The 14,758-nt window shown below is 36.2% G+C and overlaps 3 protein-coding genes across 8 annotated transcripts in view; 2 read left to right on the forward strand and 1 right to left on the reverse strand.

Annotated features, from left to right (window-relative positions):
- The window catches only part of nckap1 (NCK-associated protein 1), a 46,075-nt gene extending 42,301 nt beyond the window's left edge, over nucleotides 1–3,774 (reverse strand). For 2 of the 4 annotated variants that reach the window (XM_058786492.1, XM_058786491.1), the window contains exon 1: nucleotides 3,495–3,774. In XM_058786492.1, coding sequence (XP_058642475.1) covers nucleotides 3,495–3,602 — 108 coding nt within the window. In that variant the 5' untranslated portion in view covers nucleotides 3,603–3,774. The remainder of the gene's footprint in view (nucleotides 1–3,494) is intronic. The other 2 variants (XM_058786494.1, XM_058786493.1) reach the window with 1 other exon arrangement.
- On the forward strand, nucleotides 3,746–8,472 carry dusp19a (dual specificity phosphatase 19a). Its single transcript, XM_058786496.1, has 5 exons — nucleotides 3,746–3,870; nucleotides 4,987–5,346; nucleotides 5,955–6,001; nucleotides 6,080–6,232; nucleotides 6,976–8,472. The coding sequence occupies exons 2-5, from the start codon at nucleotides 5,124–5,126 to the stop codon at nucleotides 7,192–7,194; spliced, it is 642 nt and encodes a 213-aa protein (XP_058642479.1). The 5' UTR covers nucleotides 3,746–3,870; nucleotides 4,987–5,123; the 3' UTR covers nucleotides 7,195–8,472.
- A 428-nt stretch (nucleotides 8,473–8,900) lies between these two features.
- Nucleotides 8,901–14,758, forward strand: part of pde1a (phosphodiesterase 1A, calmodulin-dependent) — a 104,115-nt gene continuing 98,257 nt past the window's right edge. The window contains exon 1 of one of the 3 annotated variants that reach the window (XM_058786065.1): nucleotides 8,901–9,234. In XM_058786065.1, coding sequence (XP_058642048.1) covers nucleotides 9,060–9,234 — 175 coding nt within the window. In that variant the 5' untranslated portion in view covers nucleotides 8,901–9,059. Of the gene's footprint in view, nucleotides 9,239–14,758 lie in introns of all 3 variants that reach the window. The other 2 variants (XM_058786066.1, XM_058786067.1) reach the window with 2 other exon arrangements.

Genomic DNA, 14,758 nt, shown 5'->3' on the forward strand with positions numbered 1-14,758 from the left:
AGGAAATATGCTGTCTAAAACATAAGTCTCTTAATTAACTTGTTTATTGAACTGTTGTAAAAAATAGTAATCATGGTAATTTTGAGAAAAAAAACGGCACTCTTCGTGTGAAATTGATTAACTATATGAAGTGTTATAAATATATAAATTTTCTGCCCCCATTTCTTGAATTTGTAATTTGAAATAGACTGAATCATGCAGTGAAAGCACTCTAAAAGCGCACTCGCACTAGGGCTGGGTGATATATACTGACAAGCTACGCAATATTGCGTTCATTATCGCAGATGAATCGCTTTCGATAATGAACGCGATATTGCGTAGCTTGTCAGTGAACTACGGCTCTGTGTATTAAATGAAAACAGGTGATGGAGATTTAGCGCTAATCACGGAACTGGATTTACTGACGAGATGCGCATGACTATCGAGCCCTAACTCGCACTAGTCTAGTCTTCACATAATGTACGCTCTCTGTAGGGTGTTTTGAATGTTTTTTGCAAAATACTCAATGTCAAATCGCACATTCTTAAAACAACAATTACGATATTATCGCAGACGATATATAAATTGCACACCCCTAACTACAACCCATTTGATGAACTAGTTTCATCGCTGTACAGGAAACTCATCTCAGAATGGTTCCAGGTTTGGGCACTGGCTTTGGCACCAGCATTCTGTTGGTGGAAAAGGGATCTCTAAGGATTTCATGTCGAGCTAAACACACTGCGAGATAAGAACGCATTTCCTGAGGTTGTTTCCGTGGAAGAATTCTGCTGTCATTTCCTGTGGCACAGTTTTGCTACCAACCTATATGCTAAATCCAACAAATTCCAACAGCATTCAGCTCAAGTCGTGTTTAAAACAAAGTCAGTGTAAACAGTTATCAGTCGCTTAAATTGCACAAGCAAGATGAGACGTGATTATGCCAATTTAAGGTGCAAACAAATACAAACAAACCTGTCAAATTCTATTAGTTTAGATAGTAAACGTTACAAAGCAAAAATAGCAAGAATAAAAATGTGAGTGCCATGAATTCAGAATCAAAAGAACATCTAAAATTTTAACTCCCTCTCTGTATCCACCACAATGCAACGTAGATCTTACAGCACTCAATGCAATGCCTGCCAGTTGCTAGGCAACAGGACTACCAAAAGCATGTATTCCAATTTCTAGTCCTGTGGAAAAGCTATTTTTCAACTAAATTTGACAGAAAAAATACAATATGAAATAATGGGCAATAACACTGAACTGGTTCGGTCAAGTTTCCCACAGTGCTGTATTCTGAATAGACATGGTGCATGGGAGTACAGAAGAACGACAGAATATGACTAATATTGGGTTGACCCCCGATGACTTGTTTGAATGAGAGAGGTCAGACGTACACGAGTGACTTCAGTGGGCATGGAGAGACAGGCGGCACTCCAGAGACCTTCTTGCGCTCTAAACGGGCATCACACACACTAATGAATTCACATCACATATCTGAGTGAGTTCACGGCCAGAGGGAGGAAAAAATGCTAACAGCGCTGGTCCTCCACTAGCCCACTTTCTACTGTGATCTGGACTGCTTCCATTACTGCTAGCCTCAATGCCAAGCCTTTCTCAAAAACCTTAGAAAGTGGCTTTATTGGCAAAGGGAAAGAAAAAAAATATTTGAACACGCAGGCTAGAACTGACAGGCTTTAATTTGTGTGTGATGCTTGCACGATTCAAGATATTTAAAGCCCCTGACTGCTGAGGGAATCTAATGAAAACATGTCCAGGGGATATAACAGATACAACAATATATAAAGAATGTTACTTCATGACACTGAAGCACTTTCCTACCAAATTCACATTTGTGCACTGTTTAAAAAAACAAAAAACATTAAAAAATAGGGCACAATGTGCATATTAATATGAGGGAAAATAAGATATATCAATATAATAATTTTCCTTTTTTTATTTATACAGTTGTTTTATCTGTCTTTAAAATTTTGCACTTCACTGTGTAGAGTTTTAGGGTTAACATAAATGTAAAATTAATGGATAATATCCAGGAAGAAAATTAAGGTTACATTTTTTTTTTTTAAGGGCAGTTTACAATTTGGCCTTTTTCAGATGATCAGAATCAGTCTGTTTGATTCTCAGACATGGCATTTGTCAAAATTTATTATCAGCATTTTTAACAGATATTTTCTTCTGTAAATATTATGTAAAATAAGCACTTAAATTAATTTTAAGAATTAATCACATAATTTGCTTTATTATATGCGTTTAGTGTGAACAGACAAAACGCCTGTCACTTGATATCTAACCTATTTATGACACGGTTTCATAACAAAACTGTAATATAATTAAAAAATAAATAAATAAATAAGCATTAAAGCATTGAAACAAATGCTATCATTAAGTATACTTCTAAATGTATATATAATGTAAATAAATAATTATCATAAAATACATTAGAAAAATATTTCTGCTTGCATTAAAATAACGAGAATTTGTGGGGAAAATGTGCTTAACTGCCACGAAAATAATGTCAATGCAAAACATTTTAGCAAAATTTCTTTTGATTTTGTGGTGAAATATGACCCGGACATGCTGGTGTTTCTGTGATATTCACACAAGCGTGTTTAATATCCCATAATCTCATCCCAAAATGCCTCTGATTCTTAAATCACAGATCAATGATTTCTTATAACACCTCAGCAAAATGAAACAATTACTTTTACGATTAAAACATCTTCCATATCAAAAGGAACTGATAAAATAGCAATACTGCAGAACCCAAGTGTCAAAGCACCTGATCAGACGCGCTTCAGAAACCCAGATCTGACATCTGTCAGACGTGCTCTGGACTTCAGGTATGACAGCTGAAGCAGTGAAAGGGCTTAGTGTGCTGTTTTCAACACACCCACTGACATATCAAACAGAAAGATTCGATTTATCCAGCACTGTCAGGCCACTACCAACTACCCACAATTAGATCTTTGTAGAAACTCACGCTTTCAGAGCTGAGATGTCTGGATTGGATTATCCGCCTTTATAGATGGGTCATTATAAGTGCTTTAAAAGCTGGGTCACGGTGAGGTTCTAGTCTGGACACACAATGTTCACAGGCCTTCTCAATCATGGCTTTGTGCACTTAGCCCTGAATAGACAGTGGCAGTACATAGATGCATAGCTTGGTATCTTGCTTTATGATCGTAGGGGAGGTAAAACTAGGACATTAGCCATCCTCACCTCACCATTAAAATAATCGCTAATAATATACATTAGATCGACTCGTTTTGGCTGGAGATTCACTAACCCGTATTAAATCTCATTCAAAAGGAGCCGGCCAATGCATTATACGGCGTAAACATTGATTTATGGCTGTGTAGCGCGCACACACACGCACGCACTCAATCAGGGCCTGGCCTCATCAACCCCGTATGTGTGTATATATGCGAGTGTGTTTGTGTGCGCCTACTGCAGTCCTCTGAAACACACATGCATGAAGCGCTTATTCTCACCTTCTTGATGTTGTAGATGCGCGTGAGCATCCCGATGCCGCGGTCGTTGAGGATCGTCAGTTTCTCCGCCAGCTTCTGCTGGCTCGGCTGCAGCGCGCCCCGAGACATGGCTCAAACGACCGTAAAAACGAGCTAAATCACAACCCAACGGACTCCTCGTGTAGTGTTAAAGGGTAAGGTGCCAAATCGAGTTGGGTTTTAGTGTTAAAATTCGCCCATATTACGGGCTTGAGGCGCGTCGTCGGGGATGTGTTTTTTCTAGGTGTTGCCCTGACGGCCAGAACGAGGCTGCTTCCGGCAACGACGTCACTGCGTCACGTGACTGGAGCCCTCCGCAGGACCTCCGCCCCCCTCGCGCTGTTGTTGAAAAGACGTGGTTCGTGACTTTTAAGTTTATTTTGTATCTAACGGTTTTATTTGGTGATTTTCATACACATAAATGCAGATATATGTATATATATATATATACATAACATTTTCATAACTTTTTTTTCTTTTTTACCCCCATTTAAAGTCTCACAGATTTTTTTAAATTAAGATTATTTATATGTCAAAGAGTTGAATAACTAAAGATTAGGAAATTCTCTGATGAGTGACGAAAGAAACAAAGCTTTTCAAACTCTGAATCGCGAAATGATTTCAAAACCTCGAAACATCGCGCTCTGGTGTAAATGCAACGTCAACAGCCCAAACGTGCAAAAGACACATTTTACAAACCGAAAGTGTAATCTACTAAATATAATTTACATACCATTTAATATGAAGTGTCGGTACAATCTGTTATTTTATACATTTGTAGTGCTTGTTTAATGTGCATTGACATTTAGGCCAATTAGAAATAATTAATTGTAACTCTAAAATTTATTAAAGTCATTAAAACTGAACATACATCATAAAACTGACCCGAGACAAATTAAAATCAGATTTTTACGCTGGGCGAAATCACGTGACTTGGCTATTTTGATCATAGACTAAAAAACATTGATACACGCTCCAGTCCGAAACAAACGATTCTCGAAGGTCTCGAAGCTTCACGAAGCAGCGTTTTGAAAATGCCGATCCCTATTTATTTATTGCTCGTTGTATTACATTTAGATGTTTTACATATATGAATTATATATAGCCAATACGTTTCAACAACTTTTTAAAAAACGGTTTCTGAAGAGTGGATTGTCAAATAAGACGTTAAAAACAAGATGTTAATGACTAAACATACTTTTGTTATTCATCACGCTTTCAGAATTTTATTATATATATATTTTTTAAACTAACTATGCTCAACTAAAAACTACTGTAGCCTATATGGTTTGGCGAGACGAACGTCAACCGATCGCACCCAGATTTTTTTAATTACTGCCTTGAAAATAGGCTACGTGAATAATATTATTTGAAACAGGTTCGCATAGGCAGTTACATCTGTCTCCTTTGGGTGTCACTATTGTTTCGATCTTCCCAGGTAATTATGCTGAGGTGCGCTAATGAATCTTCTCAGTTTTCAGGTAGTATCGAGGTCACAGAAATGTAGACGGGCATTAGGCTACTAGTGAGGGAGCAACAAACCGTCTCACAGCGCAAACTCAAATTCAGAGCCTTTACATTTCTACCTTGGACATCTCCACCTCAAATGTGATGCAGTCGCTTGCACAAGAAATAAAATCCTTCTCCAAAGCTAATTTGCGGAAACAATGCACCAGAGTAACGACTTTGAGCGGCAGGCGGATTATTGAGACATGGAAAGGTTCCACTGTACAGGTGGTTGAGGAAACAGTACAGCCTGAAACTGCATGTGGGTATGTTCAGGATAATAACTGGGATCTTCAAGTTGGATTTGTTAAACCATATCTATTACTTGGTGAGTAGTTCATATTCTCATATGGCACTTAAAAAGTAGGCTACAAAAAAATAAAATAAAAAAACCCCTACACTTAAAAAGAGACACTTAAAAATGCAATGAACTCCAATGGGCTGTTTGCTAATTTGGTATAGACATTTTAATCTTTATAAAATGTTTAAAAATGTTATGTATGTAATTGTAGAATTATATGATATTATATAGGTTGTATCTAAAGTAAAATTATAAATAAAAATATAATACAAATTATATAAAACGTTATTATATATTATTCTATGTACATTTTTATATACTCTAATAATACATTTGCATTTTTAAAGACTTCTGTATGCAGTAAATTTTAAATTATTATTATTAATATTACTATAATAATAATAATAATAATAATAATAATTATTATTATTATTATGATTGCTGTTGTTTTTGAATTGTGTGGAATGTTATAAGTGTCTGATTGCTGGCTGTGGTATTAGAGTCTGAGACAAATTTCCCAAAAATAGGACAATAAAGAGTATTCTATTCTATTCTATTCTATTCTATTCTATTCTATTCTATTCTATTCTATTCTGTTTTAATACGAATTCATTTTAATTATGTTTGTTTCAAAGGGTCACAAGATGCCGCTCATGACTTTGGTACTTTGAGGAAATATAAGGTAATGTGAGTTTATTATGGTATTTTATTATTAAATAACTTTGTTTTAAGACTTATCATGTGTTTCCATTGATTTCAGGTCACACATATATTAAATGTTGCATATGGTGTGGAAAATGCCTTTCCTGACCTGTTCATCTATAAAACACTGAGCATACTGGATCTGCCTGACATTGATATCATATCACATATCGAGGAGTGTGCACAGTTTATAGACCAGGCTAAAGCTGAGGTAACATTTGTCTTTTGTTTCAATGTGTATTCATGATTACATTTGGTTAATATCTTGTGATTTCCAAGAAGTTTTTTGAACAAATCTTGAATTTTGCATAAGCGTACGGAAGTCTTACAGCATTATGAAAGGAATATTTCATTCTCTCAGTGGAATTTCCTGAGTGTTGGGCTTTAGCGCCTGGCCTATGTGATACTGTACGGTCAACCAATGGCTAACTCCGTTATTCTAGGTAACCGTGCGGCGTGCTGAATAATGGATGCTGAGTTTTCACAATGCATTATTTAGCGAGTTGTAGATAGATCATATCACTAACGGGCCATTGTTTGTCATACAACCTCTTTACTAAATAGTGTCGCCAGTCACCCTTAACCTGACACTGCCTCATGATTCAAATTCACTAAGGTTTATGATTACAATGGCTGCTGGAAATAAGTTTCCATTCCTTTTGTAAAACGAGTGTAGCACCTCCTGTCACCTAATTTAGTATGTCGTCTATGATGCAGAGGGAAACAACAGCTCAGTTAATCAAATAATGTTCTTCTCAACTCGGTGGAAAGTGGTTCTCTCACCCGTAACTTGCAATTTTGTAATTCCTTGCAATTAGCATAGGATTAATTACATGCTTTATAATGGAGTATGTAATGATGTGAAATTAAATGCCTCCATTGAGGGATTCCAGTAGCTTCTGGAAACAGTTTATTTTCCTGCTGTCTGACTGAACAATTGGTTTCTCTCTCCAGAAAGGAGTTGTACTTGTCCACTGCAATTCTGGAGTTTCACGTTCTGTTTCGGTCGTCATTGGATATCTGATGTTGAAGGAAAATCAGCCTTTTGGAGACACATTTGCACTGGTGAAGTCAGCTCGACCGGCCTCATGTCCAAATCCAGGTTTCATGGAACAGCTGAAAAACTTCAGACCACAGGATGCTACACAAGCAAACGGTTTGGGTCATGATTGAACATTATTCTACAGCTGCATCAACGCAATGTCAAAGAAATAGTTCACCCCAAAATTAAAATTCTGTCATCGTTTCCCCCACCTAATATCTTTTAAAGCTGGTTTTCCATTGACCACAGTGGTGATATTTATAGAGAATGTCCAAGCTGCTCTTTTCCTTACAGTGAAAGGTTGAGGCAGTCTATTCCTCACACTAAGCTTGGAAATGACAAAAAGTAATATGGGTTTTTAATGATATGAAGGTGAGTAAATAAAGACAGAATTTTCATTTTTTGGTGAACTGCCCTTTAAAAGCCACCAGTGCTTCCATCATAGTTTCGTATATGGCTTTAGTTTAACACTTTGGAAATGTCTTGTAGGTGCTAAAATGACAAAAAGAAAATTTGCTGCCGATCAGCTGGAATTTGAATTGAACTGGCTCCACAGGATGTTGAAATGAATCTTGAAATTATGGGAAGAACTTCGAATTTACTGAAATGCAGTAGAAAGAAATTCCCAACCTATTCCATTTTATTTGTAATTCCTTCAGTTCAATTACAATTCTCATCCTGTGTGCTGCTTCAGTTTCATTTCAGGAATTCACATTCAAAAGTCATTCACATCTATACATTAGCTAATTTTAGTAGCTCCATTTCATTATAAATTAGCTTAACATATGGTATCCTTTAAGATGCAGTTATTTTCCCATTCATCAGGTGTTTAAAATCTTCTTTCCTGATAGTGACATCTTGTGGTCAACCTTTATATTTAGCATTATCATTGATCCAGTGAAATAATTTGATCCAATTTATTTTATTTATTTTATTTTTTTAAATAAAGACCGGCTCTTATACTCTGTAACTTTGATAGCAACACTCAATCATTTTGTCCTCATTTGATGTCCTTGATCAGCATCTGGGATGTTAAAGCTATATTTGTGCAATATAGTAACTTAAATATCAACCAAAAGAGAAGGTCTAGTTGAATAAGTATTCCTGGTACATCAAATCTTAGTTCAGTTTCTTTTGTAATTTTGTAATTTTAATTACATATTTTGATGTTTTTGTCCATAGATTGCATACTAATAGAGATTTTCTTTTTTTTAAAACAAAAATCTTAAGATTCTTGTTTAATCTCGTTGTGATGTGTTTTTCTGAAGGTAGAAAATTGTCATCAATGCTTGTGAGGATGTTTGACATGAAAGTTTATTTCACTTTTAGAACTTCTGGGATTAATTTTGTGCTGTAGACTGAGCCTTGCTTTTAAAGTATGGATGTGTGGAATGGATTGTATTGAATAAAATGTGTACATATATACAAAAATACTTTTCATGTCTGTATGTTTTTGTATGAACTATGTGTTTGACAGCGCTTTTAACTAGACCAAATTAAATTAGTTCAGTCTGCAAACATAAACTGGACCTATAAACAACATTATCTCTTGTAGGCTACCTTGTTTTCCAAACCATATTGTGAAATTTCTAACAATATTGAATGCAAAAATATTTGTGTTTGATTCATATAGTAGGCTATTGAAAGTAACATATGTTTAAAATATATATATATATATAAAGAGACAAACCACTTTCGTGATGCTCTGAACAAATCTGCTCAATATATTGTTTGATTATATCGTTTATTTGTATAAATCGTGTCCACTGGTCAGATTAGGCAGGGTTATAGCGCCCTCTGTGTTTCTAATAGAAATGACACTTCAAGGGTCGCGCACGTCCGCCGATGGCGCTTTTAACTGGACTGCCTACATTAGGAGAAGATGGGTGAACTAAGATGACTTGTCTCGAAAACACAGGGAAACTCTTTGGGCAATTGTCGTCACTCCGACTCCATCTCCCATGTTGTTGATAAACGCGGGGATTTGCTTTTCCACATGGGCACGTTCTCTTCCAAGCTCTCCAGGAGAAACATTGTGACCGTGAAGCCCAAAGAGTCCGATGACGGCAGAGCGAACCGGGACCTGACCGAGAGCCAGACTCGGGTCATTAAAAATGCAGTTCAGAGGGTCAGCCGGGAAGTTCAGAGGGCGTCTGTCAACACCGAGGGAGGCAAGTGATGAGAGTTTCATTGCTGCTTTTCAACACTGTCCGTGCTGAGGAAAAGTTTGGCATTGTCACTGATGGTTTTGTTTATTAACTTTCAGGTCGGGTAAAATGATGTCAGACATTTGGTTACGGCTTAATGTTAGTGCAGTTATATCAAAGCTATGTTTCTTTTTTTCTTCTTCCTTCATTAATTCATATATAATAACACGGAATTGGTTAAAAATGGTACATATTTTTTTTCATGGCCTACAGTAGCGTCTTCAAACCAAAAAGTTAGATTACAAGTTTGTCAGAGTGTGGACATCGCTGTCTGGGACGGCAAAAAAAGTAGGGCCTACAGTAATAATGTATTATTACTGTTATTATAGATGTAAACAACCCAATAAATATAACAAAAACTACTAGTGTTGTATTTAAAACGTCTAGGGTTACATTCATGCATTTTTGGCTACACAGACAGAACCTTAAGAAACCTAATGAACCAACATAATAGGCTACTTAATATGATTTTTAAGAAACTCAGGTAAGCACTTTTATTTAGATATTCACCAGGGATTTGTTCAGCAAAAGCTAGATTCAGTATTTACAATGTTATCGAGTCCAAGCACATTTGTAGGAAACATGACCAAAATAATCAAATTGGAAAGAATAGCCTATCTTGTGGTTACAGTTGTTTCGGTGGATATTTATGGGTGGAATTTAGAGGTTTGTAAAAGCTGACCCCTTTAAAACTCACTGAATAAACTTTTTTTTTTTTTTATGGTTTAGTGAGATATGAGGGACTCGGGACAGGTAAGCACTTTTTCCTTTAAACCACATATTCATCAGGGATTTCTTCGGCAAAAGCTAGATTCATTATTTACAGTGTTATTGGGTCCAAGCATATTTTTAGACAATGTAAACAAAATAGTAAAACTTGAAAGAATATCCTGCGGATGCACTGGTTTTGGTGTACATTTATGGGTGAAATTTGACATAGTTTTGCATGCGTCCTCAAAACAATCTTTGCCTTGGGAACCTATATTAGTTCAGTTTCAAATTTGCCTTGGTGTACAGTTGGTCACTCACTCACTAAAGGCCACACCAAAAAATTGTAATTGGTATATAAAAAAAAAAATATTCAGCAAAATAATTTGACAAATCAAAATTGGTCTTTAAATAATACACATCAAAATCTTTGAAGGAGTTCAAAAATGAACATTTTAAATGGTTGATTTTATGGAGGGAGTGTTTAAAGAGATGCTGTGTCAAATCCATTTTTAAGTAAAAATCCAAGTCTAAAATATAGACCAATTTATTGGTTTCTTGTTTCAACAAGTTGATTGTTTTGTAAAGAGTTACAGACAAATGTACTCGAACATCATGTTAAACAGGCTTCATATGTGGCCACATGCATGGGCTACACGTGCAAAACACTATTGAGCAATATGAATATTAATGCACTTCCAAGAATGACATGACATGGTCAGTATTTCACTGCTGTCTTTGTCATGGCAACCCCTGTACAGTATTAAATAGAGTGTCATCTGAGGTCTTGTTTCTTTAGAGAATGCATTATAATGATTTGAATCTTACTATTTTATTTCAAGCCTCTTGGACGTAAAGGGGTTGAGTGGGCAGAACAAAGCCGGTGGAATTCATTACGAGGCCTCTCTGCGTCGTCGATTGGGATGCTGCAGATTGGGGGCTAATTTGCTCTCTGTTGTTTTGGTTGCCAACCGTGCTGGATGGCTGCGAGGAAAGCAATTAAAGATTTTGTCTTATAGCCAAATGAAGAGCAATTAAGAGGAATGAATTCAGCCACTTTATTTCACAATCACGCTGAAGAGCTGTTGGTGGTTAGATTAGCATAAGTGCTGGCAGCATGCTTTGTTCCCAGTGTTTTTCCACCCTTTGACCCGTAGTAACTTCCATAAAAAAATCTACTGTTAGGTCACAAAAAGTATCTTCAAATTCAGTATGTCACATCATGCTCTTAAAGGAATAGTTCACCCTAATATAATACATCCAAGAATTCCGTCATCTGGAAAAGATTTGGAGAAATTTGGCATTATATCACTTGTTCAGCAATGTGAATGGGTGCCGTCAGAATGAGAGTCCAAACAGCTGATAAAAACATCACAATAATCCACATCAATTAATGTCTTGTGAAACAAAAAGCTGCGTGTTTGTAAGAAACAAATCCATCAAGATGTTTTTAACTTCAGCACATTGCTTTTGGCTAAAATATGAGTTCATAATCCATAATTTTGCTATCTCCAAATAAAAAAGTTGTCTTGCCTGAATCAAGAGAGAAATATGCACAGATCGAACACTGTTTACAAAACATTTCAAAATAAATATGTTGGCAGATTTTGATGTGACAGGACAACAGTAGATTGTTATGGATTAAGGAGTCATATTTTGGCCAAAAGCGATGGTTTAAAGTTAAAATGCCTTAATAATGGATTTGTTTCTTACAAGCGCACCTTTTCACTTCACAAGACGTTAATTAATGAACTGGAGTGGTGTGAATTACTTGTGGATTATTGTGATGTTTTTATCAGCTGTTTGGACTCTCATTCTGTCTACAGGGCAAGGTCATATGGCACCGCCAGCCAAAACAAGAATCGTCTCCGCAACTGTGCAGGCAGAAGTGAGGTTGAGTTATGGCAGTGGTTGTGTTAATTGATGTAGTGATCTATATTTTAAAGTGCATAATTAAGTCTTTGAGTTCCCGCAGTAGTGACTCTCCCATGCCTTGTCAAATGTGTCTGCACACCAGTGAGCCTGTGTAATGAAGAAGGTTTCTAAATACCTTCTGTTCATTTGAGACCCAGGGCTTGCTGTTACGTATCAGTTTTAGATTTATTACTCTGTCGCTGGAGCAGCAGAAGAAACTCTTCCTGTGACGTGCCTGCACTGTCATCACGGAAGAATAGGAGCGATGATTTAGTGTAAATTCAAAGACTATTTCCTGTTCGTTGTTGCTGATAATTAGATGACTTTGAGTTTGGCCAGGACAGTTTATTAGACCAGTTTCCATGTTCATGTCTGATAAACATGCACATTATTTCTAGAAACAAACTGGGTTGTGGAAAGTGACAATTAAATTATTGAGAATCATCAACCTCCTCTCTTGTTATGATAAAAAATGTTCTTTTAGACAATAGACAGTGCAATTGTGATTCACCGCTGTGTTGTTTAGCCTTACCGTGATAAATAAAAGGATGCTACAATAGATTTGTTCATTGTGTGACTTCTCCTGCTTTAAAGTAAGTGATTTATTTGTAATAGCGTGTGTAAATATAAATATATGTATATGAATATGTATCCAGCTCAATAAAGCACAAGTGTCACATTGGACATATATTGATAATATATTAGCTACATACACTGTAATAAATTATAATATAATATAACATAAAAATATTTAACATACATAATGTATACAATATTTTTACAATATTTTATAATATAATATATAGAATAATATATTCTTAGTCACCTGAAAAATTCTTCATACTCTCCATACTAATTTTAAATAAAATACCATTTAAATGTACTACTGAATTACTTAATAATCGATCTTTAGCATTTACTTGTTCTGTCTGTTGTCTATTTAATCTACCATATAATTATCTACCCATTCCATATAATTATAGTTACACCCATAATTTCTAAACAATAGCACTTGAACTACATTTAAATGGAAATCTCACAGTGGCATATTTACTAATGTTACAAGTTGAGACTTTAGTCACCAGAGGGCTCCCTTTACCCAAAATTCGTGAGAGAGTGCAGGAACTAAAAAGCCATCAATTTAGTGTTTGAAAAATGGCATGCATCTGAAATGCATTAGCAGTGTTATCAGTAAGGCTCACGTGGAGAGTTATGTGTTGTTTGAAGAATGTTCCCAGATAGCTGTAAATCTAGGGTGACATTAATAACCCAGTGTAGACGAGCTCACAGTGTTGTAAATGATAGTTTGGAAAACAGGCAATGAATAACACAAAAAAGAAGGATCTAGAAAACTATGCAGCTTTCTGTGCATATATTGTATGCGTTATCCAACTTGGACGTGACAACATTGGCTCAACCAACAGTGTAAGTTCAGGGTGGGACTACATATGAGGACAGAGAGGGCATGTTTGAAAACAGTCATTATTTCACAAGACATTAATTGGACTGGAGTGGTGTGGATTATTGTGAGGTTTTTAATCAGCTGTTTGGACTCTCATTCTGATGGCACCCATTCACTGCAGAGGATCTACAGGGCAAGGTCATATATGGCACCACCAGCTAAAACCAGAATCGTCTCCACAACTGCGCATGCAGAAGTGAGGTTGAGTTAGAACTCTAATTGTGACGGCACCCATTCACTGCAGAGTATCTATTGTTTTGATAACACTCATCCTGATTGCTTCAGAGCAGAGCTAGAGAGCATTTTTGATTGGCTAAAAAGTTTGAGTGGTGATCAACACTAGAGGGTCTAGTTCTGTCACAGAGACAAGTGATATATGGTGAATCTTTTAGGGTGTTTACACTTGGCAGGTTTGGTTTTGATTGGTATGTTTGCTCTGTTAGTGTGGTTCATATGAATATTTGTGAATGCTGCAATCCAAACCTTGATGCGCACCAAACAAGCAGACCGAAAATTATTGAAAAACGGAGTCTTGGTCCATTTCCAAATGGACTCTGGTGCGGTTTGACTGGAATATGAATGCAAGTGTTCCCTCCAAGCTGCGCGCGCGTCTTCCATCGCGGCCGCGCAGAAGAAATAATGTGCCGCGCACGCGCAAAAATGAATTGGGAAAGCCATTCGATTGAATTGAATATAGAGTTGATTTCGCTATAGAGTTAGAACCGGTGAATGCAGTAGGTTTCATAGAAAGAGAACGATGTGCGCCAAATGAGTCGCTGTAGAAACCTAATACTTCAATGGTTGCGGAAGACAGCTCAAATCGAGAGCCAACGCAAACGCAGTGACACGTGAAATATAACGTCCTCATGTATTAAAGAAGAGTGGCTTGATTAAGTGCTGGAAACAGCGGATGATGGGCACAGAACGGTAACAAAAGAGACATTTACAGTCACATACAGGTGTATTGTGCAAACTATGTTTAGATAACTATATAAGAATTCACATGTTCACGGTTTTTTGAAAATATTTAACGGACAGATCTCAGTTTACATTTTGCTTCAGTTTGTTTTCTATTCTATCAGATTAAATGCTTTAGTTTGTTTTGAAATTATATTATGTTAGGCCTATATTATAAACCTCTCTTGCTAATCAAGGCTGTATTTATTTCAAAAATACAGAAAAAAACAGTGATATTGTGAAATATTATTGCAATTTCTAATATTGGTTTCCTATTTTAATATACCTATACTTTAAATATCATTTATTCCTGTGATCAAAGCTGAATTACTCAGCATCATTCTTCTGCCACATCATTCTAATATGTTGATTTATTATCAGTGTTGCTGATCTAATATGCTCATTTATTTTTTGGAACCTGTGATACTTTTTTCTTTGATTATCTGA

This window comes from Onychostoma macrolepis, chromosome 09 (assembly GCF_012432095.1).
Source record: "Onychostoma macrolepis isolate SWU-2019 chromosome 09, ASM1243209v1, whole genome shotgun sequence".
In the NCBI taxonomy this organism is placed as follows: Eukaryota; Metazoa; Chordata; class Actinopteri; order Cypriniformes; family Cyprinidae; genus Onychostoma; species Onychostoma macrolepis.

Bases quoted from the DNA above. Each gene is read 5' to 3' on its own strand.
- dusp19a (XM_058786496.1), top strand. From the start codon at position 5,124: ATGCAGTCGCTTGCACAAGAAATAAAATCCTTCTCCAAAGCTAATTTG. The intron at 5,347-5,954 runs GTGAGTAGTTCA...TTTGTTTCAAAG, and splicing joins TAAACCATATCTATTACTTG to GGTCACAAGATGCCGCTCAT. The intron at 6,233-6,975 runs GTAACATTTGTC...TTCTCTCTCCAG, and splicing joins TAGACCAGGCTAAAGCTGAG to AAAGGAGTTGTACTTGTCCA.